The 27,434-nt window shown below is 50.6% G+C and overlaps 2 protein-coding genes across 12 annotated transcripts in view; one reads left to right on the forward strand and one right to left on the reverse strand.

Annotated features, from left to right (window-relative positions):
* SPATA21 (spermatogenesis associated 21) overlaps positions 1-9,049 on the reverse strand; it is a 36,809-nt gene extending 27,760 nt beyond the window's left edge. The window contains exons 1-4 of one of the 5 annotated variants that reach the window (XM_045063827.1): positions 9,006-9,049; positions 8,767-8,855; positions 3,995-4,238; positions 1,669-1,820 (exon numbers count right to left, since the gene is read on the reverse strand). In XM_045063827.1, coding sequence (XP_044919762.1) covers positions 1,669-1,820; positions 3,995-4,114 — 272 coding nt within the window. In that variant the 5' untranslated portion in view covers positions 4,115-4,238; positions 8,767-8,855; positions 9,006-9,049. Of the gene's footprint in view, positions 1-1,668; positions 1,821-3,994; positions 4,239-5,758; positions 5,898-6,058; positions 6,101-8,766 lie in introns of those variants that run through there. The other 4 variants (XM_045063826.1, XM_013048618.2, XM_045063828.1 and 1 more) reach the window with 4 other exon arrangements.
* Positions 9,050-12,262: 3,213 nt separating this feature from the next.
* NECAP2 (NECAP endocytosis associated 2) lies at positions 12,263-27,434 on the forward strand. 7 transcript variants are annotated; one of them, XM_013048587.2, is made up of 8 exons: positions 12,265-12,420; positions 14,583-14,683; positions 17,316-17,420; positions 17,507-17,588; positions 18,551-18,659; positions 21,296-21,473; positions 25,321-25,408; positions 26,199-27,434. In XM_013048587.2, exons 1-8 carry the CDS (start codon positions 12,329-12,331, stop codon positions 26,245-26,247), a joined length of 804 nt encoding a protein of 267 aa, XP_012904041.1. In that variant the 5' UTR covers positions 12,265-12,328; the 3' UTR covers positions 26,248-27,434. The 7 variants fall into 7 exon arrangements, 6 of the variants coding, with proteins under 6 accessions (XP_044919769.1, XP_044919770.1, XP_012904041.1 ...); XM_004741376.3 differs by having other exon boundaries at positions 12,266-12,420; positions 25,324-25,408; XR_006601674.1 differs by lacking the exons at positions 25,321-25,408; positions 26,199-27,434 and adding an exon at positions 19,516-19,608 and having other exon boundaries at positions 12,263-12,420; positions 21,296-21,401.

Below are 27,434 nucleotides of genomic sequence, written 5' to 3' on the forward strand. Positions count from 1 at the left end.
CTTTCACTCACTCTCTCTCTCAAATAAATAAATCTTAAGAAAAAAGAAGCAAAATCAGAGAGGTTGCGCGGAGAGGTTGAGACTAAAGACTCGAGCTTATAGTCATCAAGTTGCTGGTGACAGCTCAGGGTTTGACTCTGTGTCATTCAGATCCCACTTTCACGTCCTGGAGTACTTTGCCCAGGCTTCTTCCTATGGGTGTGTATATGTGATTGTCGTGGGGGATTTATGTCATTATCATCTTCAAATAATTGCCCAACTTTACATAATACAGTCATATTTCATATATAGTTTTGCAATCCTTTTTCGATTATTATAACCTAAATTTTCCGTGCCAAAAAAGCTTTCATAAACATGCTTTTAAAGGGAAAGTATAAAATTCCATATTTTATTTTACTTATTTATTTTTTAAGTCATCTCTACACCCAACGTGGGGCTCGAACTCACAGCCCTGAGAACAAGAGTTGCACACTCCACCGACGGAACCCACCAGGGACCCCTAAAATTCTGTATTTTATAAATAAACATACTTGACTTTACCATTCCTCTATTGTGGGTATTTGAGGCATCTTGGCATTTCTAGTTTTTTCATATTTAAAATGACATGACAGAGGAAAAAACTTGCATAAAACTTTGCCTAATTATTTAGGGGTACCTTCGTGGCTCAGTTGTTGGAGCATGTGACTCTTGATCTCGGGGTTATGAGTTCAAGCCCTAGGCTGGACATAGAGATTACTTAAAAATAAAATCTTAAAAATAAATAAATAAAAATAAAAAATAAAAAAAGATTAAGGCAACACTCTTGGGCCCTCTCCTTCTTCGAAACTTCATACTATTACTCAATAAACTTTACTATCACTCAATTTAAATATATAAATAAATAAGATTACTCTCACTGTACACACGTTTAAAAGTGTACAGTAGGGGCGCCTGGGTGGCTCAGTGGGTTAAAGCCTCTGCCTTCGGCTCAGGTCATGATCCGGGGGTCCTGGGATTGAGCCCCGCGTAGGGCTCTCTGCTCTGCGGGGAGCCTGCTTCCTCCTCTCTCTCTGCCTGCCTCTCTGCCTGCTTGTGATCTGTCAAATAAATAAATAAAATCTTTAAAAAATAAAATAAAATAAATAAAAATGTACAGTATTTAGGAGCACCTGGGTGGCTCAGTGGGTTAAAGCCTCTGCCTTGGGCTGAGGTCATGATCACGGGGTCCTGGGATCAAGCCGCACATTGGGCTCTCTGCTCAACCAGGAGCCTGCTTCCTCCTCTCTCTCTCTCTGCCTGCCTCTCTGCCTACTTGTGATCTCTGTCTGTCAAATAAACAAAATCTTTTTTTTTAAAGTGTACAGTATTTAGAAAACAGTAACAATAATGCACGTAAATATTTTCCCTCTCTTTTGTTCATTCTTCCATTGATTTGGTGAATACATATTTATTGAGCATCTACTATGTGCCAGTCCCAGTCCCAGGCATGAGGGACACATCAAAGAAGCATGGGGTCTAGTCAGGCAATGCAGATGAAAGTTTCCACGAGTAATTGTGTAGCATGATTTATGCTGCATGAGAGAGAAGCAAGAGCGCTTCTATCTTAGGCCGGGAGTCCTACAACATCCTTGTCCCCCAGGTGGCTCACAGGGTTCTCTCCTGGACCTTCTCTAAGAAGTCCCAGCTCACCTTGGTCCTGCCGGATACGTCTGCTCCCGGGTCCTGAGCTCCAGAGGACCCTCCTCTGTGGATTCCCTGTGTCTCGGTCCCTTTTCTGGCCCTCCTGAGGCTGAAAAGGGCTGCTTCCCACCGTCCATCCCTGCAGAATCTGGGAGTGCAACCTGGAACAGAGATGTCCATGGCGCTGGCCCGAGGGTGGCCACAAGTACCCATTCTGGAGGGTTCCTCCCTCTCCCTGCGTATCATCCTGGCCTCACAGGCAGGGAGATCCTGTATCTGACTGGAGAAAGGTGAGGAGGAGGAGACAGGGGGCTCCTAGAGAGAGTGGCTGTGTGTTAAGACCTGGCTGAGCCCAGAGGCAGTCATTCAGTGCTAATGGCTCTAGCACAAAGCTGAAGTCCAGAGTAGGACCTTAGGAGAGGGGACTCCCTGAGGTTAGCCTCAAAGGACCCCCTGGGGGACATCAACACCCTGAGAAGATCCAAGAGAGCCATCCTCAATTTCCGCTGCTTCAGAGCTCAGGCTCTAGAACTGGGCTTTGATGCCCATCTTGGTCTATCAGTCCCTAGTGGAGCCAGTGACTTAGGGCTAGCTCCAAGCCTCATCTGAGTCAGCAAACTCCAGAAGGCCTGGCTCAATCAATCGATAATTGTTCTACTGCAAGACTGTGCCGGAAGCCAACACCAAGGTCACCTACTGCAGGAGGCAGGACCTGTGCCCGTGCCTCCAAGGATTGAACCCAGTTGGTCCTCACCATGACACACACACAACAGTGGGGGTCAACGGGGTGCAGAGGCTTGCCCAAGGTCATACAGATGGTTATGTAATGGGACTGAGACCCATGACTTTGCTCATTTAAAAAATAAATCAGGGATAGAGGTGAAGGAAGCCCTGAATGTCTTCCCCAACGTCCTTCCAAGACCACCCCCCCCAACATACACACACCTTCAAGGTGCTCTCCCTGCCCCCAGGGGAAGCCATGATTTGTAACAAAAGCAACAGGGAGAAGGCAATGCTTTACCCATGAGAATGCTGATCTTTTTTTATGGGGACATTTTTGGCTCTGGGGAAACTAGATGGGAAGGAGGGCCTTCTTTGTGCTCTTCAGTTCATGCCACTTGGCACTTAGAAGGATGGACGGAAAGAGGTTCAGAAGTGTGATAAAAGCTCAGGGTGCAGGCTGGGGGCTGGGGAGGGTCATGGGTAGAGGCCAGGAGCAGTTGCCAGGGGAATAAGGGTTAGAAAGGGGCTGGATGGGGCGCCTGGGTGGCTCAGTGGGTTAAGCCGCTGCCTTCAGCTCAGGTCATGATCTCAGGGTCCTGGGGTCGAGCCCCGCATCGGACTCTCTGCTCAGCAGGGAGCCTGCTTCCTCCTCTCTCTTTGCCTGCCTCTCTGCCTGCTTGTGATCTCTCTCTGTCAAATAAATAAATAAATAAAATCTTTAAAAAAAAAAAAAGAAAGAAAAGAAAGGGGCTGGACACCATGGAATTTGCATAGTAGAGTAAGTAGGAATTCTTATTTTACTCATCCAGCATTTATCCTGGTAAAAGAAGCCACATTTTGTGTGTGTGTGGTGGGGGGGCCAGCTCGTGGGGTCAGTGGAGCCACCTGAGTACCATTTCTGACTTCATTATACCAAGAGCTCCAGGCCACTGTGTTCTGCCATGGTGACTAATTCAGGGATAACCATGTGACAGTGGGCCAATGACAGTGGTACCAGAAACTTTCTTCAACTATTGCAAAGAGGTTCTCTTCCTGTTGGGGACGCTATTCCAGAGGATGTAAGATGAGAAGATTAAAGTCTGGAGTGGCCAGGGAAATCCTTGCCATCTTTCAGGGAGAGTCTGCCAGGGAATGGCATGTTGGAAGGCAGAACCAAGGGACACTCATCTATCACCTTGATGGAGCCATACCTGAAATCTTCTGATAGATCTGTCAGTTATCCAAACTGACATATTCTCATTTCTGCGTAATTCAGTTTGAATTGGGTTTTGTATCACTTATAACTGAGTCTTAATTAAAATAGTTGGGGAGGGGGGGCGCCTGGGTGGCTCAGTGGGTAAAAGCCTCTGCCTTGGGCTGAGGTCATGATCCCAGGGTCCTGGGGTCGAGCCCCGCATCGGGCTGTCTGCTCCGCAGAGAGCCTGCTTCCTCCTCTCTTTCTCTCTGCCTGCCTCTCTGCCTACTTGTGATCTCCGTCTGTCAAATAAATAAATAAAATCTTTAAAATAAAATTAAAAAAAAAATAAAATAGTTGGGGAGGGAGCCTGGGCAGGGGAGGGGAAAGGTGACTGCTGGGAATAGCAGGGTCAGAACAAGGGGTGCAGGGCCCTACCTGGTTAACTCCTGATATGGTAGGCTCAGCACAAGGCCTCTGGCTGGTGGCGCTCATGCCAGGACTTGGCTGGGCCCCAGGAGCCTTGATCCTTGCCTCCACGTACATTTTCTTGTCCATTGTGCCACAGCCAATGGCGGGTACCCAGGGATGGGCATCAGTTGCTGTGGTCCCACAGGAGAAATCCAGTCAAAGTTCCATCAAGCTCATTATCTAAGCACTGCTGCAGCAGCCCACGTGGAACCTGTAACAGAAAGCCTGACTGAAGAGAAGAGTCAGTGCTGGGCCTGGCTCTGAAGGGCACGCATCGAAACCAAAGAGCTGGCCACACCCAATTTACCCACAGATCCTTCCTAATTCTCACAATGACTCTGAGGAAAAAGAGGCTCTGGGAAGCAAAGTGATTTGCCCAAGGTCTGACACCAACTGAGCCACAGAACAGGAATTAAACCATAGCCTATTGGATCCCAAGACATACGTACTTTCTTCTACCACAGCATTGCCTAATGGGTGCTCTTTGATCCTAATATTGGTCCCACGAGGGGCACTGCAAAAAAACATTCTGATGCCAAATGTGTTTGGAAAGAGCAGAGTTGGAATAGGAATAGGAATAAGAATAGGCTGTGTTGCAGGACTTCTCAGAGCCTTTAGTATACATTTCAGACATGCATTTTAAAGACTGCCCAAGAATGTCATGGTTGCTGTTGTTCTAGATGAAAACTCCAAGTTCTTCTTGGGGTTAAGGAACAGAAGTTGGGAACATCTGTCTGGAGAACCCCAAGAACTCCAATGGCATATGTAGTTCACCAAAGCACCCCCATCCCCCGGCTGCCTCTGCCCTGGACACATCCCTTTCTAAAGCCTTTCCTGGTGTCTCTCCTGCCTCTCCCATCCAACCTCATATTAGGCTGTACGACCATCCCCTACATAAGCATGCTCTTTTAACCTGGACAGCCTCCTGCAATCCTAATCCCACAGATCCCCAGCCTCTGTACCTGCAGCCTGCTTCTCTGTCTCTCTAACCCCCGCTCCCATTTCTTCAGCCTCCCACCTCTTCTCCAAACTTCCAGCCACCCCAGCTCTCCCTCCAGCCTCTGAGCTCCTCTGACGCTCATATTTCTATGGGTGCATCACAGACCCCATTTTACTGTTAGCGAGTTTCTAGGGGGGTAAATCCTACCCCTCCGTGAGATCGTGGGGTCATGGAGATCTTGTGTTTTCACTCTAAATCATGGCAGGCCAGCCAACAGACACGGAGGAACCCTCTATTTGCTGGGCACGTTTGCAAGCAGTATTCTCCTAAGCCCGTGAGGTCAGTGGGTTTAGCCCTAAAGCTCAGAGAAGCCCAATGTCTTGTCCAATATAGCACAGCTAGCCTGCAGGAGATCTGGATTCAGACCCAGGACTGTGAGGCTGTCAAGCCTGCTTGTCTCATCATATTATCTTGCCTCCAAGCTGCTCATTCGTTTACCTACACAACCAACAACTGTCTCAGGGACCTGTGCCCAAGCTATAGGCAGAGCACAAAGCCCTGAGGGTACACAGGGTGTTCAGAAGTCTCTCACCATTTACCAGGGGCACAGAGGAGATGCCCTCATCAGCCACGAACCCAAATCCCCACTCCCTCCTCTCCTCCCACCCCTGCCTACCCTACAGTCCTTCCCGCAGCTACACCAGCACCCCACAATGCAAACAAGATCTCCGCTCCTGTAGGGCGCCCACCCCAGGCACAGCGCCCACCTCCCAAAGGGTCTAGGCTCTCACTTGGCACAGGAAGTCAGCACTGTGACCAAGTTCCTCCCTCTCCCTGGAGAGTTCCTCTCTCTTCCGGTCTCTCTCCCATGAGGACTCCCTGTGCATTCCCCTTTCCTCCAGGGCTTCCTGCCCCAGGGATAGATGACCCATCTGGAGGAATCCCCTTCAGAACGCCTCACACACGCCCCCCATTGTCCACTATCTCCACCTCAGAATCTTCAGTCCCCAATATTCCACAAGCTGAAATTTTAAGGGGGCGGAGTTTCCAGAAGAGGTCCAGCGCCCTCTCCGTCCCCATCTGAAACTTACGAACTCTGTGAGCATTCGAACAAGGGATGTCCCCAGCCCTAATAGAAGGGCGTGGAATCTGTGGACAGAATTGAGGGGGGGTGGCTGGTACATATGGACGATATTCTCCTTTTGGAGCACTTGGTGCATTTTCTTTTTGTTCACAGCTTTATTGAGATTTAATTCACATACCATACGATTCTCCCATTTAAAGTGTATAATTCAGGGGCACCTGGGTGGATCAGTTGGTTAAGCATCTGGTCATGATCTTGGGGGTCCTGGGATTGAGCCCTGTGTTGGGCTCCCTGCTCAGCGGGGAGTCTCCTTCTCCCTCTGCCTGCCCCCACCCTGCTCATGCTCTTTCTCTCTCTCTCTCAAATAGTGTACAATTCAGTGGCATTTAATACAGTCACATAATTGACATTGGGGAGGGTATGTGAAACGGTGAGTGCTGTGAAGTGTGTAAGCCTAACGATTCACAGACCTGTACCCCTGGGGCAAATAATACATTATATGCTAATAAAAGTAATTAATAAAATTTTAAAAAGTAAAAAAAATACAGTCACAGAATTATTTGACCATCACCCAATATTAGAACATTTTTATCATCCTAAATAGAAAACTCACTACCCCATAGCCATCACCTCCATCCTCCCAAGCAACCCCCAGCCATAGGCAATCAGTAATCTACTCTCTGCCTTTTAGGTTTACCCATTCCAGACATTTCACATAAATGGAATCATGTGATATGTAGTCCTTGGTCACAGGCTTCTTCACTCAGCAGAATGTCAAGATTAATCCACATTGTAGCCTACTCCCATCATTCCCTTTTAGAACCAACATACTACATGTTTATATTCATTCATCGGTTAATAGACATTTGCATGTTTCTACTTCTGGGGTATCAGGAATAATACTGCTATAAACATTCATGTACAAATTTTTGGTTAAGCATCTCATTTCATGATCTCATTTCTCTTGACTATATATCGAGGAGAGTAATTGCTGGGTCATACGCTAACTCTATGTTTAGTCTCGGGTAATTGCCAGACTGTTTTCCAAGAGAGCTGTATCATTTTCCATTCCCAGATGCAGTATGTGAGAGTTCCAACTTTCCTACATCCTGACCAACACTTGTTATTATCGACCTTTTTAAATTCTAGGCATCCTAGTGGGTGTGGGTATGAAGTGGCATCTCATTGCGGTTTTGATTGGCATCTCCCTGATGGCTGATGAGATGGAGCATGTATCTTTCTTTCTTTTTTTTTTTTTTTTTTAATTTTGTTTTTGGGGCTCCTGGGTGGTGAAGTCCACTGGACGTCCAACTTTTGGTTTTGGCTTGGGTCATGATCTCAGGGTCATAAGATCAAGCCCTCCCCCATCCCCAGACTCAGTGCGGAGTCTCCTTGAGACTCTCCCTGCTTCCCCCTGTTACCCACACTCAGCTTCTCTCTCACTCAAATAAAATAAATAAATCTTCAGAAATAAATACATATTTTAAAGTAATCTCTATGCCCAACATAGAGCTTGAACTGGCAACTCCAAGAGATCAAGCGTGGTGTGCTGTACTGACTGAGCCAATCTGGTGCCCCACAATGGCACATCTTTCTATGTGCTTACTGGCTATTCATATAGCTCCTCTGGGAAAATGTCTACTAGAGTCCATTGTTCATGTATAAACTGGGTTGTCTTTTTACTGTTGAATGGTAAGAGTTCTTTATATCGATGTAAGTCTTACTAGGTGTGAGTCCCTTGCCAGATAAATAATTTGCAAAATTTTCTCACCTGATGTGCTTGTATTTTCACTTTTTTGTCCTTTGAAGCACAAAGTTTTAAGTTTTGTTGAAGTCTTATTTATCTATTTTTTTCTTTTGTTACTTGTGCTTTTAACGTCATTTCTGAGAATCCATTAGATTATTATTTATTAGAACATAAATCCAAGGTCATGAAGACTTAGGTCTATGTTTTCTTCTAAAAGTTCTGAGTTTTAGCTCTTACACTAAAACTAGGATCCATTTTTAATTCATTTTGTATATGGTGTGAGGTAGGGATCCGTCTTCATTCTTCTGCATGTGGACATCTCAGCACCATTTGTTGAAAAGACCATGGTTTCTCTATTGAATTATTTTGGCACATTTCTGGAAAGTCAACTGACTATAAATGTGAGGGTTCATTTCTGGATCCTGAATTCTATTCCATTAATCTATACATTTAGCCTTTTTTCAATATTCTACTATATTCTACTAGTTTTGTAGTAAGTGTTGAAACCAGGAAGTAGAGGAGTTCTCCAATTTCATTCTTTTTCAAGATTGTTTTGTTACTGAGTGTCCTTTTATAAGTGGACACTTATATGTGTCCCGTTCTGAGGAATGGGGTAATTTCTCTTAGAAATGTCTCTGATGGGGGTGCCTGGGTGGCTCAGCGAGTTAAGCCTCTGCCTTCGGCTTGGGTCGTGGTCCCAGAGTCCTGGGATCAAGCCCTGTGTTGGGCTCTTTGCTCGGCGGGGAGCCTGCTTCCCTCTCTCTCTCTGCCTGCCTCTCTGCCTACTTGTGATTCTCTCTCTCTCTCTCTCTCTGTCAAATAAATAAATAAAATCCTTAAAAAAATAAATGTCTATGATGGAAGAAAAATGCAGCAAAGAAAAATAATAAGTGACCTATAATATATATTTCAGGAAGCCACCAAGGACAGCTGTCCACACCAAACCCCCACCCTGGCCCTGGACCTACCAGAAAGCAGCTGGATGAATCCACAAGACTTTGCCTCCCTGCTCACCTCCTCATGCTTGGGATGGGTTCTCTCTGAGCCTATACTCTGCCTGTTGGGTTGAATTGAATTCGTTTGGTAAATAATGTAATTAACCTGGGAGTAGACAGTAGATCCCGTTGGTCTCACCAGAGAGGTCTAGGGGTGCGTTTTGGGCAATGTCCAGCTATGGGTTTGAGAAAAAGTCCAGGGACTGTCTGACCTCCAGCTGCAGGACAATGTGGTTTCCCTGGGACTTGTCGCAGTTTCAGTGCCCTCCCTTGCACAATGGAGGTAACAACCTTTGCCCTGCCTACCTCACAGGGATTATTATGTCGCTGCTGTAACCTCTTCCGGAGAGCCTTCCCTGACTGCCCCAGGCTAAGATGGGCCTCTCTCCTCTTGGCACCCACAGCCCCTGGGAATTCCTCTGTCCTAGCCCTTCCCACTGTGCATCCTAAAGTACTCTTTTCCTCGCTGTGTCCTCTGGTTTGCGCACTCGATGAAAGCAGGAGCTGGGCTGGCTCCACCCAGTGACGCTGGCACCCAGCATGTATTACACAGAACTGACCTGCCAGTGTTTTGACACACGGGAAGCCAGGCTGCCCCTCGGCATGGAGTGATGATTTCCTCCGAGGTTCATGAGGGGAAGGCTTCTTACCTTCTTACCTTCTTACACGGCAGCCACGTGGAGAGGCCAGACTGCTACTGTGTACACGCTGCTTGGCTTCCAGAGTGGACACGATGGAGTTTGGTGGTGACTATGGACACCACCCCAAAGTTCAGCTCTCAAGAGCTGGTCGTAGATGCTGTCCCCACTGGAAGTTCTCTAAATGAGTCCAGGTGATTTACTCCTTGGCTACCCTCTCTGCCCCTCCGTTGTTCAGTGAGTATTGATGCAAGGGGTCAGAGCGTGAAAGAGAAAACACAGCAGCCCATCCCCAAATTGCCACTTGCTTTTGGGATGTAACCAATGGAACACACACACATTTACTCATTCATTCTCTGAGCACTGCCTCTGTGCCCAAACCTGTGTGGCTGAATACAGGGTCCCACAGATGAGAGGGGACAGGGTCCTGCATTCAGGAAGCTCACAGTCTGGGGCCCCTGGGTGGCTCATTTGGTTAAGTGGCTGCCTTCAGCTCAGGTCATGATCTTCAGGTCCTGGGACCGAGCCCCATGTAGGGTTCCCTGCTCAGTGGGGTGTCTGCCTTTCTCTCTCACTCTGCCCCTCACCCCTACTCGTGTGCTCTCTCTCTCTTTCTCTCTCTGCCTCTCTCTTTCTAATAAATAAATAAAATCTTTTTAAAAAGTAGAAGCTCATGGCTGGAGAGAGGGAATGCGAGGGGGAGTGCACCTTCCCTGCCCCTCTTGGTGTATCTCCCCTTCCACCTTCAAAGGGGAGTTCTGTCCTCGGCACTCCAGGACTTTAGGATGATGAGAGACAGGATCAAAGAAGAGGGAAGAAGAAATCTCATGTTCTGGGCCATTTCTCAATTTCTTCTCTGTTGTAGAGAATCACGATAATGAGCAACGTTGAAATTAGAGGTTAAAGCAATTCACATAAAGAAACGTTAACTTCACACCCACCAGAATGGCTGTGATCAAAGAAATGGAAAATAGATATTGGTGAAGATGTGAACAAACCGGAACCCTTGTTCAGAGCTGGTGCAAACGTAACATGGCGCAGCCACTAAGGAAAACAGGTTGGTGGCTCCTCAAAAAGCTAAACATAAAATTACCATTTGGTGGGCACCGGGGTGGCTCAGTCGTTAAGTGTCTGCCTTCGGCTCAGGTTATGATCTCAGGGTCCTGGGATCGAGTCCCACATCAGGCTCCCTGCTCACCGGGAAGGCTGCTTCTCCCTCTCCCATGCCTCTGTGTTCCGACTCTCGCTATGTCTCTCTGTCAAATAAATAAAATCTTTAAACAAAATTACCATATGGCCCTGTAAATCCACTTCTAGATTAATACTCAAGAGAACTGAAAACGGGGACTCAAACTTAGTGGCATTCTTCACAGTAACCAAAAGGTGGAAAGAACCCAAATGTCCATCAACGGAGGAGTGGGTAAACAAAGTGGGGACTGCCCTGCTCCCACAGCTGTCAGAAGAAATGAAATTCTGTTAGATGCTAGGACAGAGAGGAACCTTGAAAACATTATGCAAAGTGAGATTAGCCAGATTCAAAGGACAGATACCGGAGGACTCCACTTACATGAGATTTCTAGAATAGGCTATTTCATAGACACAGAAAGCAGAACAGAGGTTACCTGGGGCTTGGGGCTAGGGGGAAATGGGGTGTTATTGCTTAATGGGTATAGAGTTTCTGTTAGGGAAGGTGAAAAAATTCTGGAAATGGTGGTGATAGTTATGCAATATTGTGTACGTACTTAACGCCACTGAATTGCACACTTAAAAATGGTTAAAGCCGTCAAGTATAGGCTATGTATATTTTACCACAATTTTTTAAAAAAGATATTTTAAAAGATTAGATTAATTCTGTAATAAAGAACTTCGACAGCGTGAGTACAAGGAGAGCGCGGAGCGGGGATGCGCAGGTGGAGCAAGTGTGCGGGCGTTCAGTGAAGCAAAGGCGAGATCAGCACCATCACTTAGTAAACAATAGTGGAACGAATGAATGAGGGATGGCACAGGAGAAGAAGGGATTTTTTTTAAAGATTTTACTTATTTATCTGACAAAGATCACAAGCAAGCAGAGAGGCAGGCGGGGGCGGGGGGGGAGGGGGAGGGGGAGCTGACTCCCCACTGTGCAGAGAGCCGGATGCGGGGCTCGATTCCAGGACTCTGGGATCATGACCTGAGCTGAAGGCAAAGGCTTTAACCCACTGAGCCACCCAGGCGCCCCGAGGAGAAGGGATTTGGAGAACTTGACTATGGTAGGACAAAATGTATCCCCTACGACATTCTATGAGAAATCCACGAGGACTGGGAGTCTTTTTTCGAGGCTTATGTTAGTAGACTTTAATCTTTTGTCGAGTGGACGTCACACTGGGCACGTGGTGGGTGAGGATAAGGGTGGCGCCCCACGTAGCGGTGGCTCAGGTCAGCCTCTCTCTAGGAGGAAGAGCCTCCGTGGAGATTTCTAGAGTCAGGAGAAGGCAGGACGTTCAGGAAGAGCCCAGGGAAGTAGAGGCTGGAGACCATACTGGCTTCAGGGTGAGCTGTGTAGGCAGATACAGCTTTGAATTTCAGCCAGCTGGGATGCAGGTGTAAGTGTTGAGGGGATGGGGATGAGCCACAACCAGACAATGGACTGCAGCGGGGTCGGCACTGAAGTTTTCTCGGCTGCGCACAAGGCCTCGTACGAGCCCAAAGCCCCTAAAACCTCTTGTGCCTCAGCGCACGGCTCCAGGATCCGTCCGCCGCGTGTCTTGAGCCAGAGTCGCCAGCAGAGGGCGGGAGGGAGACGGACGTGCTGAGGCTCGCAAGCTGCCGCTCTAGCCTGAGCCGGGTCATAGAGTCGAGCCGCTTCCGGCCCCGAGGCTAGGAAGGAGCCGGAAGTCCGGTGGGCTCCGGGTGTCGAGATGGAGGAGGGAGAGTACGAGTCGGTGCTCTGTGTCAAGCCGGAGGTCCACGTCTACCGCATCCCGCCGCGAGCCACCAACCGTGGTTACAGGTGACCGCTTGCCGCCGGGCCAGGCTAACCCCGATTTAACCGCTTCCCCGCCGCCCGACACGCCCACCATGGGAGCCGAGGACGGCTCCGGCCGGTTGAGGGGAGAGGCGGGAGGTAATGCGGGGGCTTCTCCCAGTTCGAGGCCAGAACGAGGAGGGAGACCCAGACTTGGGGCTGTGTCAGGCCGGCGCACGGGGCTTCCAGCGCGGGGAGGGCTTTGGAGCCGTGCGTAGCCGGTCCCCTAAGTGTGGTTCGGGGTGGTGGTGTCACAAGCCCTTTTCTTTCAGCCCTAACTGGTGGCCTTGAGGGGAACCTTGAAAAGCCTGAAGGGGTGTGTGTGGGGGGGGGGAGGGTCCTATCACGGGCGGAAATCCCCAGGGGCAGGAAAACAGCTCAGAACCCGCCAAAAGGACCCGTCTGAGGGAGCTGTAGGCGGATGGCCAGAGCCCGGGGACCCCTCCCTGCCCAGCTCCCTTCGCGCGAACCTTAGTCCTTATCACAGCTGGTGGCGGTTGGGAGGAGTGCATCGCGCTTCTCCGGTGAAACGTTCACCCGAGACGGATAGACAGATGCTTGTAGGGTCTGGAAGGGAACGCAGGAAAGGGCGCTACGGGAGGGCAGCGGGAGTTGGAAGGAGACTTCCTTTCGCCATATGCTTTTTTTGGTGCTGTTTGCATTTTGTTACCAAGCCTGTGCATTATCTGTGAAAAGGTGGGGGAGGGGAGATGTACCTGTTACAGACAACCTTGGTCTGTGGCTATTTTGTGCCCCTGGAGTGGGGGTGGAGTCGCTTTGGAAGGCCATGTTTTTGTCTCCGTGGTTCGGAAATACGGGATTGGCCGGCATCGCAAGGATGGTGGAGTGGCCACATCATCTGGCTTCTTGTTACTCTCCAGGTGTGTTAACACAGACGCCTGGCTGATTTTCTAGACAGCAGATTACTTGTTTGAACACCTGTGACATCCGTGGTGTAACTAGAAAGTAGTTTGAAAGCAACAAGAGAAGCCGTTCCAAAAACACATCCGCTTTCTGTTATCAGACTGGAGAAGGGACACCGAACCCAGGATGGTCAGCCTCCTCTGATCCCCTTCAGTAGGATGGGTTTTGTCCCTCCTGGTCCCCGCAAGAGTGAGGTTCCCAAGTGTCCCGCTGGCTGGTTTGGCGTAGAGGAAGCCGGCAGCCCCTGCCCTTGACCCTGAGAGCTCCAGTTAGCTTGGATCTGAGGCCTGTGTTGCCCCAGTAGGAGGAACTGAAACGGAGTCAGCTGACTTGTGAATCCAGAGTCTGCATTTGTGTGGTCCTCAAAAAGACCTGTGTCTGTAGTTAATGGTGTTGCTTAGGGACTTCCAGGAAGAGCCTTTGAAAACACCCAAAGTTCTTGCTATTTGGGGATTTTACTGAATTGCTTCTTAGAAGTAAAATGTGAAGTTACTACTTTAAAAGTCCCCAAAGAAGCTATCGTGATAGGTCCACGGTTTCCTGGGGTTCTTTTGGCCTGGAACACCTTTGGGGTTAAATTTCCTGGATTCACTTTTCTCAGGTGTATAATTGCTTTCTTTTTCTCTTTCTGCTAATGATTGCTCGCTCTCTGCTTTTCCTCGAAGATCATCTCACTGGTCCCAGGTGGTCACTCTCGCCACTGCAGCCTGGCAGTGTCTTAAACAGCAGGCCCAGGAGCTGCTGCTCTTACTGAAAGAAAACTGGAAGTCCTGCTTCTGAGAAAAATCTCTGTAGTCTAGAACTGGGGCCGGCAAACTGCGACCCACTGTGTTTTTGTATGTCTCACAGGCTAAGGATGGTTTTTATATTTTTAAATAGTAGTTAGGGAACATTTAAAAAGAATATCTCTTAATGCAAAAATTACGTGAAATTCAGGTTTTTCGTGTCCAGAGAGTTGCGCTGAAATACAGTCACACGCCGCAGCAGACGTTCAGATAGAATATATAAAGCACCAAGACGCTGCTGTACTCTGTATCACTGCTGTCACCCTACAGCAGCAGAGTGGGTAGTTGTGACAGAGATGGGATGGTCCTTTTCGGAGAAAGTCTGACAGCCTCTGGTCCTGCGCAGGCAGCCCACATGCCCTTCCCATTCCCGTCCCCAGCCCTGGAGTAAAGGAGCAGGACCCCCTAGCAGAGGCTCAATGGTTTTTGTCCCCGTAGGGCCGCGGAGTGGCAGCTGGACCAGCCATCATGGAGTGGCCGGCTGCGGATCACTGCAAAAGGGCAGGTGGCCTACATCAAGCTGGAGGACAGGACCTCAGGTAAAGGCCAGGGAGGCCCTTGTGGGGCTGAGATGCTGTGCCTCCTACTTTGTGAAGGGAGAAGCAGCCCTGGCGAGTCCACTCGGGTCACGGGAACTGATCCTCCAAATCAAAGGCCCAGCGGCCCGCTAAGCCGCCTCCATCCCCCCCCTTTAATTGTAGAAAGCCCGGTCTCCAGGTGTAAAAGGGTGCATTTCCTGTCATACACCTGCCTTTGGTGGGGGGCATCCTTAAGAATATACTAATTTTGGAATCCAGGAAGAGGAGACAGACAAGTTGGTCTCAGGTAGGAAGCCCCAGAGTTTGCCTTTAAGACCAGCTTGGCCAGGGGGAGACGCACAACACTGTGCCGCTGAGCAAGGCTTCCTCCTCAGAAATTCTGTTTATCAACTGAATGGTAACTCCCCAGACTGACCACGCCCATGAACTGAAAGTGCTGGAAGTTGTCCTACTCAGCGGTTTCTTTGGTGAAAGGACAAGCCAAGCTGGGCTGTGTTGGGGTCAGCTGGCAGATGTCACCTTAGGGGAAATCTGTCTGGAAGTCATGTGCCCCCAGGGCCTCCGGGTGAGCTGTGGAGGCCACCGCAGCCTGAAAGAGCCCCAGCCCCCAGAGCCGGAGTTGGGCTTGGTGCTGCTCGGTTGGGGGCTACAGCCTTCGGTCATTTATTTTTCTAACGTGTAAGAGATTCTCCCGGGTGGGACCAGCTGTAAAGCGCCACAGGCAAAACCGCTTCCTCTGAGAACTGCAGTCTCTTGTGTCTGAGCCGTGGGACCTTTGGCGAGCGATGTGACTGCTGGTGCCTTGGCCTCCTTTTTGAAATGGGGATCACATTAGCTCCTGCTTCACAAGATTGCTGGAAATACGAAGTGAGCACACATTTATCCAACTGTTTTGTGAACTGCAAGGTGACCAGAGCATTGATGCGTATGGAACATGGCGCTGGCTGGGTATTGGCTGTAGAGGAGTTTGAAAAAACAGCTGCTGTGACGAGGCCTGAGAATTCCGGGGTGTTCCAGGTGATCTCCCAAGGGATGGCAACAGCTGTTTCCTGGGGACCTTGGGAATGGACTTAAGGTGCCTGCCTAGTGGAACAGCGGCTGCCCAGGGCTGAGCCTCCCCTGCAGGAGCCGCCCTAGGAATGCTTGTGTCTCCGGGTCAGGCCTGCTGGGTCCTCTTGTCTCTCGCTCCGCGCTCCTTCTTGGCCAAGACTAGTGGCATCTGGGCCAGGGGAGTGTTGGGACTGTCAAGTCAAATGTCAGATATGTAGCAACATCTCTGGCCTCTGCCTACCAGATGCCAGTCGCACCCCCCAAGCTGTGAAAAACCAAAAGTGTTTCTGCACATTGTCACATGTCCCTGGTTGGGGGCGGGGGCAAAACCACCACTGGTTGAGAATCACTGCTCTAGGCCAAAGGCATCCAGGTGGGTACTAGATCCCCAAGGGCCAAGCTGGGGTAGGGGGCACGGAGAAATTACCAAGAAGCGACAGACTCGAGGGCCGCCAGTTTGGATTCAGCTGAGCCTTGATTACAGTCACCTGTGAACCCCAGCACTGAGTAGAGGAGCCAGAAGCTCCGACAGAGGTCACCACCTGTGGAAGCGACACGAGTTCAGAATTCCCCCAAAGGCATGCACCGCACCGGGGCCTAGAGTGCCGGAGTGACAAGAGATGCATTCGGCAGGGGCTTCTTTTAAAACTGGTGGTCCTCTTGTCCTGTCTCAGCTGCTTCAGATCCTCCTTCTTGTTAATATTTTATTTATTTGTCAGAGAAAGAGAGACAGAAAGCACAAGCAAGGAAAGAGGCAGGTAGAGGAGAAGCAGGCTCCCCGCTGAGCAAGGAGCCCGATGTGGGGCTCGATCCTGGGACCCTGGGATCATGACCAGAGCCGAGGGCAGCACTTAACCGACTGAGCCACCCCGGCGACCCTGCTTCAGGTTCTTCTGTGGGCCCTCAAGCCCCTTTCACTGGGTTCTGCAGCTTCTCTGCAGTCCTGCCTCGGGTTCCAGGCCTTTCCTGAGGTGGTGCTGTTCCTGGACTAGGGCCCTCCGGTGCAGGCAGGTGGGCTCCAGCCGAGCTCTCCTGTGCGGATGGAGTCCCAGCATCGCTAGAGGTTTGATTGCCAGGGAAGACCAGAAATCTGGATGATTTTGCATGTAATTTGATTTTGAAGAGTTTGGCACTTAAATCAAGGATACTAACCTTGGGCTGTATCTGACCTGCAGGCCACTCCTGACTAAAACCTTTGCTTGGTTATACGTCTGTGTCCTCTCTTCCATCAGAATGGATTTGATTTGAACCCTGGAGTAAGGTTTGCCTCGCTGCCTTCCATGCCTTTTAGGAAAAAGGCTGCAGTGGTTTGATAGAAATGTCAGGCGGGGGGCGCCTGGGTGGCTCAGTGGGTTAAGCCGCTGCCTTCGGCTCAGGTCATGATCTCAGGGTCCTGGGATCGAGTCCCGCATCGGGCTCTCTGCTCAGCAGGGAGCCTGCTTCCTCCTCTCTCTCTCTCTGCCTGCCTCTCTGCCTGCTTGTGATTTCTCTCTGTCAAATAAATAAATAAAATCTTAAAAAAAAAAAAAAGAAATGTCAGGCGGGAAGGGGCCTCCAGGCTCACCCTAACCTGTGCTTCCAGGGGAGCTCTTTGCTCAGGCCCCAGTGGATCAGTTTCCTGGCACGGCCGTCGAGAGCGTGACGGATTCCAGCAGGTACTTCGTTATCCGCATCGAAGATGGAAACGGTGCGTGTGGGTCTCGGGGGTTCCTCCTCGTAAGAAGAGTTTCCTTTGCCTCTGGCGAGTGGGATTAATCCTGTGTTGTCCCCCAGGGCGCCGGGCATTTATTGGAATTGGCTTCGTGGACCGAGGCGATGCCTTTGACTTCAATGTTGCGCTGCAGGACCACTTCAAGTGAGTGGTTCCAAGACACCCGTGCTCATGCCTCTTTCCCTGCTTTCCTGGGACAGAATGGTTTCCCAGCCTAGGATACTTAGGTGCTTGTGTGGGATTCGTCTGCTCGCAGAGCCCCCGAGAGACTCCCTGCTCCTGGCGGGCAGGCTGCCTTCTCTGCTTTCCAGTCCTCTCCGTTTCCGCAGGCCCATCTCTCTGGTCAGCTAGCCTAGCCTCTGAGGTGCCATACCTCTCCCCTGACCAGGCCCCAGAGGAGCCAGAGTCCGTGCGGGGCTCCTGGGGCCTTCCTGAGCCTGCTCCTCCGTGATACAATAAGTGGTGGCAGGTGGCCACTGTCTGGGAGTCCTTTCGAAAGCTGAAAGACGGGGCAGGAAAAACTGCTCCCCTCACCTTCAGGCCTCCGTCTCTGGCTGCCGTCGAGTTAGTGTGTGTGCAGCCACTCACGTGGGCACCCCTGGCTCTTCCCTGGCCTGCTGTCCCTTCCCAGGTGGCTGCTAGATGGGTATCGAATGGGGGGTGGAGGGTACCTTTGTGTTGCTCACCTCTTCCTGGGCATCTGTCTTGTCTCACCATCTACCTTATGAGTCCTTATGTGTGGGGGGTGTGGATATGTTGTCCTGGTCCACATGCCAAGTGCTAGGGGGGAGAGGGCCAGTTCTCCGATTTCCTGAAGACCGGTGTGAGGACCTTTGTCTGCATGCATGAGCTCACTGAATTTTCAGAGCTGTGTTTAACACATACGTAACTGTCATCCCATTTTGTTGATGAAGGAACTGATCTGCTCGCAGCCACTTATGTGTCAGAATCAGGATTCGAATTCAGGCCCAGCTCCCAAGCCTGCGTGTGCTCTTTCTGCCATGTAAAACCTCTTCCCGGACGGTTGGCAGGTGGAGGGGGCGTGAGGGAGTGGAATGCAGGGCAGCGGGTCTCTTCCTCACCTTTTTCTTCCGTCCTCTCCCCAGGTGGGTGAAACAGCAGTGTGAATTTGCGAAACAGGCCCAGAACCCAGACCAGGGCCCCAAGTTGGACCTAGGCTTCAAAGAGGGCCAGACCATCAAGCTCAACATCGCGGTGAGTCCCACCTCACTTGGCTTTGTTGGCCAGCCCCCAGCCCCGGCCCGGAGCCCGCCTGCCCTTTTCCTAAGCTTCAGTTCCATCGGTTGAGTAGATGTTTGTGGATCAGCTGCCTTTTGCCAGGTCCTGTGCTGGGGGTGAACGAGAGAGCTCTGGCCTTGCGGAGCTCAGAGTTAAACAGAAGGCGGAGGCGAGATGCGACCATAGCCGGGGAGGGGACGCCTTGAGCACCTAGAGGAGGGGCACACAGCCTGTAGTTAAGGGAAGCGAGGAAGGGTTCCGAGAAAAAGTGACCTGTAAGGAAGGGGAAGGAGGGGGGATCAAAGGCCGTTCAAGCAGAGGGAACAGCATGTGCAAAGCCTCTGAGTTGAGAAGAAGCATCAGTCCCTTGTCGCCAGAGCTGGTGTTCCTGACCAGGCTGTTAGAGTGGGGGTCAGCCGCGTCCTGGCCTTGCTCCTCAAGGAAGAATAGGGAGGGCTCTGGACAGGAAGGCATTGAGGTGGGCGCTGGGAATCATGGGCAGCTTCTGCTGGTGGTGGGGGTGTCCTGACGCCCCATGTCTCACCCTGAGCTGCCCTGCCTCTGGGTTTCCGCGTGTTAGCTCCTGTGGAGGACGGGAAAAGGTAGGGCAGGCTGGGTGTCCGGACTGGGTCCTCACCTGACTGCAGGCAGTGGGGTTGGAGTGATTGGGGGATCCAAGGACACATGGGAATGTTTTTTGAAGAAACTTTGTAACCCTAAGATAATGTTTTTCCTCTTTACTTCCCTTTATTTACTATCTCTTTCTCCTCTTTTCTGCTTCATGCTGGTGATGATTTGGGACCCTTGACGTTGGCTAACTGGCCCTTAACAGAAAATACAGGTCATGTCCAGTGGACTGGTCGGGGTGTGACTCCTCTCTTGCTGGGAGGAAACTAACATTTAATGAGCATCACCTGTGTGCCAGGTAGTGTTTTTAGGCACTTACGCGAATAAACATTCTCCCATTTTACAGGCAAGGAAATTGAGGCTTAGAGAATTTAAGGGACTTGCCCAGATCATAGAGCTGAAAATAACCAGCCCAGGTGGACTCTCACCGAGGCCTTTGAGGGTTCTGGCTTCAGGGCTGTGGTCTTGGACTGCAAGTGGGTAATCTTGTCTTCATCTTCGTAACTTACACTGGTTTCTGGCTCACATCGGTGCTCAGGTTTTTGTTTTTTAATTTTGTCTTTTTTTTTTTTTTTAAAGATTTTATTTATTTACTTAAGAGAGAGCAGGAGCAGGGACAGAGGGGGAGAGGAAAGGGAGAAGCAGGGAGCCCAGTGCAGGGCTCGATCCCAAGACACTGAGGTCATGATCGGAGCCAAAGTCAGATGCTTAACCGGCTGAGCCAGCTAGACACCCGCCCCCCCCGCCTTTTTTTAATGTTTTATGGAAGTATGATACACATACAGGAAATGCACACTCATAAATGCAGAACTCAGTGAATCTTTGAAAACCAAATGGACCCATGCAAACTAGCCCCCAGGTCAAGAAGCAGAGATTATCAGCATTCTGGAAGCCCGTCTCCTGTTCCGTCCACATGCCGGAGCCACCACCGTCCTGATGTTGAATGCCCTGGATTTTGTTTTCAGACAAAATCTGCCTTTGTTTTGTTGCTCGTGGTTTGTCCATTGTCACTGCAGTGGCGTATTTCATTGTGAGAATGTGTCATAGCGTTACTGTTTGTGGGTTTGTTTTTTATTTAAAGATTGATTGATTTATTCGAGGTGGGGAGGGGCAGAGGGAGAGAGATCCTCTCCAGCAGACTCCCTGCTGAGCACAGATCCCCCCAGGAGGCTCGATCCCACGACCTGAGATCACGACCTGAGCTAAAACCAAGAACCAGACGCTTAACTGACGGAGGGCCCCAGGTTCCCCCAGTGTTATTCTTTAATCAATGGTAGATACTGGGTAATTGCCAATTTGGAGCTATTCCAGATGGTGTGGCTATGGACGTCCAAGGGCATGTCTTTTGGTGCCATGAGTATGTTTCCTTGGGGTCTGTTTCCAGCAGGAAATTGCAGGGTCAGCAGTTCAGGTAGTGCTGTGCGAGGGGCTTCTGTCTGCTCCCCGCCCTTGTCAGTACCGACAGTCTGCATCCCTGCTGTTCCAGTGTGTGTGTGATGACCCAGCACTCGTTTTTGTTTTTTTGTTTTTTAAGATTTTTATTTATTTATTTGACGGACAGAGATCACAAGTAGGCAGAGATGATAGGCAGAGAGAGAGGAGGAAGCAGGCTCCCCGCCGAGCAGAGAGCCTGATGTGGGGCTTGATCCCAGGACCCTGGGACCATGACCTGAGCCGAAGGCAGAGGCTTTAGTCCACTGAGCCACCCAGGCGCCCCACAGCACTCGTTTTGATTTGTAGTTTTAAATTGTATTTCCCTGCTGCTTAATGAAGCCAGAGCTGATGGGACGTATTTGGGATCACTCTGGAACTGTGATGCCTTGACCACCACTCAAAACAGTGAGAGTGCTGGATGGCTCTTGATTACCTTTTGGTTATATAGACGTTTGGGGCTTGGGGGCCACCTTGGCCCTCTTTGTGGGGTTTTCTGATAAGCAGGGGTCCCCAGCAGAACTGACTGGTTTGCATTCCTCGCCTCTCTTCAGAACATGAAGAAGAAGGAAGGAGCAGCTGGGACCCCCCGAGCACGGCCTGCCAGCACAGGAGGACTGAGCCTGCTTCCCCCACCCCCCGGGGGAAAAACCTCCACCCTGATCCCTCCCCCTGGGGAGCAGGTGTCTGTGGGGGGATCACTCGTCCAGACAGCAGTTGGTCCCAGTTCAGGTCAGTAAGCTGCACCTGCAGGTTCCTCTCCCCCCCACACCCCAGCAGCTGGGGCCCCATGCCATTCCCGCCTTCACTCACGTTGTCCATCATTTGGTACCTGTCTGTGATACCATGAAGCCGATCCTGCCCGGGCTGGGTAAGGGGTTCCTCTGTTTTCTGATACCTGCTACATCCCCCGCTCAGTGCCTCTGTCTACCCCTGCCAGGCGGGGGCTGCAGCCTGTTTGCTGTGACACTGATTTGCTGTGAAATCATCAGTGTGTGGGCACCTGGTTCTTAGAGGCTGCTCAGTGGTTGTCACATGAGTAAGTGACAGAGAGAGACAAGCTCTGCTCGTATCTAGGAGACAGGAGCCCAGGGCACAGAGACCGAATGAATGGGTCCACATACGACCAGCCAGGATGATGTGGGGAGGCTCCGTGGAAAAGGTGGCATTGAGGTGGGCCTTGGAGAAGGAGGTTGGGGCAGGGGACGCTTGGCCTTCCAGACAGAAGAGTAGGAGAAGGGCTCAAATTTTTAAACACCTGGTGTGTGTAGGGAAATGGATGTATCGTAAGTCAAGTGAGTGGTGGGAGGTAAAGTTAGGGATTTAATTTAGAGCAAGCTCCTTGGTAAGGCCCTCGGGATGCTGGGAAGTAGAGAGGCAACTCCCCCAGCACACTGTGTTAGTGTTTGCTCTAAGGTGTAAGGAATGCCTTTTGGTGATCCCAGGATTCCAGAACTTAGTGCCCAGTACCAGCCATCGGTAGTGCTGGGGAGCTAGCCCATTTTCCTTGGCCCCCGACCCTACCCACCCAGCCTAGCTGAGGTTCCAGGCCTTTCCCAGGCTGGGTGATTATCCCAGCTTGGTTTCTCCACACAGATCTCACTAGGTTCTAGGAAGCAGGATCTAGGCAGGAAGCCTGCTTTCTTTCCCTTTTAAGGGTGTGGACAGAGGCTTCCCCATCTGGCGGTCAGCTTCCAACCTCAGCCTTTGGGGGAATTCCCAGCCCAGGAGTGGGCAGGAGTAGCGGTCAGCCAGCCTCTGCCCTGGTACCAGGAACCATTCTTCCAGCATCGTTTCTCAGAATAACGGGACCACCTGCCTTGGCATCGCCAGGAGCGTGGACAGGAATCTGTGTTCCTAACGGTGTTTGGATCCTCACCGCGGCGGGAGAACCATTATCTCAGGCCTTCCCTTGGTCGCTGGCGCATGTTTAACAGCCCATACGGAGTATCCGCTACGCGCCAGGCAGTGTTTTAGGCCCTGGGGGATGTTGCAGGTACAGCACCAAGTCCCTGCTCTCAAGAGCCTATGGAGTTTTTTTGTTTGTTTGTTTGTTTTAAAGGTTTTATGTATTTATTTTGAGAAGCAAGAGTGATGGGTGCAGAGGGAGAGGGAGAATCTCAAGGAGACTCCACCCGGAACTCAGAGCACGATGTGAGGCTTGATCTCATACCCTGAGATCATGACCTGAGCCAAAGGCAAGAGTTGGACACAACCAACTGAGCCACCCAGATGCCCCTCAAGGGCTTACATTATTTTTTAAAAATAATTTTTGTATTAGCACAAGCAGGGGGAGCAGCAGAGGGAGACAGAGAAGCAGACTCCCCTCTGAGCAGGGAACTGATGTGGGGCTCAATCCCAGGGCCCTGGGATCATGACATGAGCCAAAGGCAGATGCTTAATGCCTGAGCCGCCCAGGTGCCCTGCTCTAGTGATTTTTTAAAAAAAAAAGATTTTATTTATCTATTAGAGAGAGAGCTCATGCACACAGGGGAGAGGGAGAGGGAGAAGCAGACTCCTGGCTGAGCAGGGAGCCCGATGTGGGGCTCGATCCTAGGACTCCAGGATCATGACCTGAGCCAAAGGTAGACACTCAACTGACTGGGCCATCCAGGCGCCCCAAGGGCTTATGTTCTTTTCTTTTTTTTTTTTAAGATTTTATTTATTTGACAGAGATCACAAGTAGGCAGAGAGGCAGGCAGAGAGAGAGGGGGAAGCAGACTCCTGGCTGAGCAGGGAGCCCGATGTGGGGCTCGATCCTAGGACTCCAGGATCATGACCTGAGCCAAAGGTAGACACTCAACTGACTGGGCCATCCAGGCGCCCCAAGGGCTTATGTTCTTTTCTTTTCTTTTTTTTTTTTAAGATTTTATTTATTTGACAGAGATCACAAGTAGGCAGAGAGGCAGGCAGAGAGAGAGGGGGAAGCAGGCTCACCGCTTAGCAGAGAGCCTGATGTGAGGCTTGATCTCAGGACCCTGAGATCATGATTTGAGCTGAAGGCAGAGGCTTAACCCACTAAGCCACCCAGGCACCCCAAGGGCTTAGGTTCTAATGTACAAGACAGGCAGTCAGTGTGTCTGCAGACAGCATGCTGTCAGATAATAAGCCACGAAGAGCTACTGTTTGTTGAACACTTAGTATATCCTCTAAAACCAGACTGGCTGAGTTCATGTTCTGGCTTATCCATTGTGTGATAGAAGATTGATTGCCTGCTTCTCTGGGTCTTGGTTTTCTGATCTCTAGGCTGAAGGGGGGTCATGATAACCTACAGTGTGGGTTTCTTGTGAGGGTTCAGCGAGCTAATCTGTGTGTAGCACTTGCAAACGATACCTAAAGCACTAAGTGCTCGTGTTCGGTAGGTCTCGTTCCACTGATGCGGTCGTTATCACCACCACGTGCTGGCCTCCTCCAGGCTTGCCGCTGTTCTGACTGCTGCAGCCCAGGCTGGTTCTGTGAAGTAGTCACTGTACCGTCCCCAACCCCCGCATGAGATAAGGAAACCGACTTGAGGGATGTGCATTGAGTCACCCCGTTGGTCCTGGCCTGTCTTCCCCCAGGGACTGTGATGGGTCTGAATGGGACAGTTCACTATAAGCACTTGGCAGGCATTTGGTGAGCTGTAAAACTAAATCCTTGAGGGCCCTGCTGTTATCTGGTCTCCCTGCCCAGAGCAGATTAGAAATAGCAAATTGGTGGGAGGGTGGAGAGAGGGGGACACAGAGCCCTCAGCAGGGACAGCGGCCTGGAGGGCAGTGCCGGAAGAGCGCAGAAGCCTGCCTGGCTGCCCCAGGTGCCCCCCACCTCGGTGAAGGGGCACACAGACCACCCTGTGTTACTTCTTCTGGAAGGCTTGCTCCAAACCCTAACCAGTTTGGGTCCCAGCCCTTGGCACATGTCTGGAGCATAACTTCTTCAACTAGTCGATCCAGACCCTGGACTGAGGGCTTTATTGAGGATGACCTTGCATTCTGTGGGGTATTTTCCATTCAACAAGCCAGGGCGGATGGGGCGCTTGGGTGGCTCAGTGGGTTAAGCCTCTGCCCTTGGCTCCAGTCATGATCCCAGGGTCCTGGGATCGAGCCCTGCATCAGGCTCTCTGCTCGGCAGGGAGCCTGTTTCCTTTCCTCTCTCTCTACCTGTCTCTCTGCCTGCTTGTGTTCTTTGTCAAATAAATAAATAAAATCTTAAAAAAAAAAAAGAAGAAGAAGAAGAAGCCAGGGCGGGAGCATGTGAATTTTAAACAGATTGCCAACATAAGCGGTTGAAGACCTCAGCTTGGTCAGTGAGTCAGTCTGAGTGACGGATGATGTGTGACTTGTCTTCACCGGCACCCTGCCCTCCACCTTGTGTGTATGTGGTTTTCCACTTTTCTCCAGGAGGCCTCAAGGGCTCATGAGCAGATAGAAATGTGGCAGCTTATTTGTTTGTTTTTTGTCCCAGAGTGGGTCTCTGTGTGTCTTTCTCGGCCACCTGGAATCATGAGACTGATTTCAGGGTCACTAAGACCAGAAAGAGAGATCTCTGACTCCTGTGTCTCCTTTCCTTCTCTCCCTGCCGGCGGATTTGGGGACGTCAGTAGGAGGGGCCACTGTATCTTGGCCGCAACCCAGGCCTGCCACGACTGCCACCACCGACATCTGGGGAGACTTTACCAAATCCACAGGGTGAGGAGAGGGTCACATTCTTGTGGTGGGACTGGGGCCAGGGCTGTGTCCATAGAAACCTGAGATTGTTCCAGATGCTTTTTTTCTGGTGCTTGGAGCTACAGCTCAGACTTGAATGTTTTCTGGCCAGCCAGAGGGCAGAGCCCCAGAGTGCCTGCTTTGGGTGGCTGGCTTTGCTTCATGAAGGGTTTTTGCTGCTCTCTACTGCTAGGTGACCTGGGGCTGCGCTGTAACTCTTTCTGGTCTTCCAGCCACCTTTGCTTGCCCCAGTAGTTGCTCCCCTTCGTCCTCCACTCCACACTCCCTAACCCCGCCCCAGCTCTCCTGGACACTGGACTGAGAGTTAACCTTGGATCTGGCCTTGGCCCGCTTGCATTCTCTGCCTCAATAAAACTTCAAGCCTTTCCTTGGAGTCCAGGGGGAAAGACACTAAAAACTGACTGCACCTTTGTTTATGGGGATGGGCTGTAGCACAGGACTCAGCACCTGTGTTTACTATAAAGACAGATCGTTTCAACTTGATAGACCTCATGGTCTCTACTTGGTTTTGATTTGTAGCTCAAAAGCATCCATAGATGGTGTGTGAATGAGTGGGCGTGTCTCTGTGCCAATGACTATACAAACAGAGGACTAGATTTGGTCCCTGGGCCATAGTTTACTGACTCCTGCTCTAGAACATTCAGGGACTGACTTCTTAGAGCTCTTTCTGCCCAGAGAGAAGCTTCATTTTACTGACTTTGTATTTTCAAACATCTGAACTCTCCTACCTTTCCCTTTTTTCCTTTTACAGGTCGACTTCCAGCCAGACTCCACCAGGTACAGGCTGGGTCCAGTTCTGATCTGAGTGTAGTCCCTCTTTTTCCTCATACAATTTCTGGAAAGAAGCCACGTCACCTGAGCCAAAGGAAGGAGGACGAAGCACTCCCCGGCCAGCCTCTGTTTGGAGCACGACTCTCTCCTCTCCTCAGCTGACTTGGACAGACTGGCGTGTTAGGCAGTAAATGGGTGCAGTGTCACACTGTTCCCTAGGGCTTGAGGAGGAAAGCCCAGCATCCCTGTCCCTGCCCATCTCTTGACATGAGAGACTCTGAGACTGCTGCTTCCATCACGTGACCCATATTAAACAGAAGCCCCCAAAGCAAAAGAAGGGCTTAAGCGTGCTACCTGGCCTCACTGGGCCCTTCTCAGTGGTTGCAGATGTCCCGTGATCACTGGCCAGAAGGAGGAGGGTCTTCTGTACGCTCGTTGGCAGTAGCCACGTCATTCATGGTGCCTTCAGAGGGGGGATTCCTTCCTGATTTTTGGCAGGTTTATAGGCTGCAGCTCGAGCAGATAATCAGGAGGGAAATCAAGAGTATTAACCAGCTTTTAAAAATTTTTTAATTGCTTTGCTAACGTGCTGATCTGCACTAACTCATCTTTGCAAAAGGGACTGCTCCTGGAAGATGTCCCAGCAGGGACCTCGGAAAGCATCCCGCCCTATCCGCCATAGGAGCTGCTCTGAGCTTTAGAAAGTGTTGTTCCTTCTTGGCTAAGTGGCCTGGCTGCCTGGTCACCACGTGGGCAGTGCGGGCTGAGGCAGGTGCTGGAAGCTGCTCAGGCAGGAAAGCCGGCACTGTTCTCATGGCGGTGGGTGGTCCAGCCGTCCTGTCCACTGACAGCTCTCTGGGCTCACGGGCTCCCAGCGCGGTTCCCAGGGGCCTTGGGTTTTCTCCTTGGTGTGGTTTCTGAAGTGCCTTGTTTGCAGACAGCCTCTTACTTTCTTTTCTCCTTCAGAGACTGTACACGACGGAAGGAGTTCTGAGTGAACTGGGAGACTAGGGCTGCCTGTTTTACTGGTTGATGAGAAATAATTTTATCTGAGCACACCTCGAAATTTGCTTTTTACCAACATACTTTACCTCTTAATTGAAGATCGATTTTTTGAAGGGTCAAGACAACTGAAAGAAAAAGTGTTGGCCTTTTTGTGGGACCAGATTCCGAAGATAAATAAATATTTTTACTTCTGTCTCGTGTATGTCAAAAA

Source organism: Mustela putorius, unplaced genomic scaffold, assembly GCF_011764305.1.
Source record: "Mustela putorius furo isolate JIRA1106 unplaced genomic scaffold, ASM1176430v1.1 tig00003853_pilon_pilon_pilon, whole genome shotgun sequence".
Taxonomy (NCBI): domain Eukaryota; kingdom Metazoa; phylum Chordata; class Mammalia; order Carnivora; family Mustelidae; genus Mustela; species Mustela putorius.

What these genes read in the sequence shown, in the direction of transcription:
- NECAP2 (XM_004741374.3), top strand. Translation starts at nt 12,329, where the DNA reads ATGGAGGAGGGAGAGTACGAGTCGGTGCTCTGTGTCAAGCCGGAGGTC. An exon ending in CCGCATCGAAGATGGAAACG is followed by an intron (nt 17,421 to 17,506) that starts GTGCGTGTGGGT and finishes GTTGTCCCCCAG; the next exon opens with GGCGCCGGGCATTTATTGGA. An exon ending in AGCAGTTGGTCCCAGTTCAG is followed by an intron (nt 21,474 to 26,198) that starts GTCAGTAAGCTG and finishes TTCCTTTTACAG; the next exon opens with GTCGACTTCCAGCCAGACTC.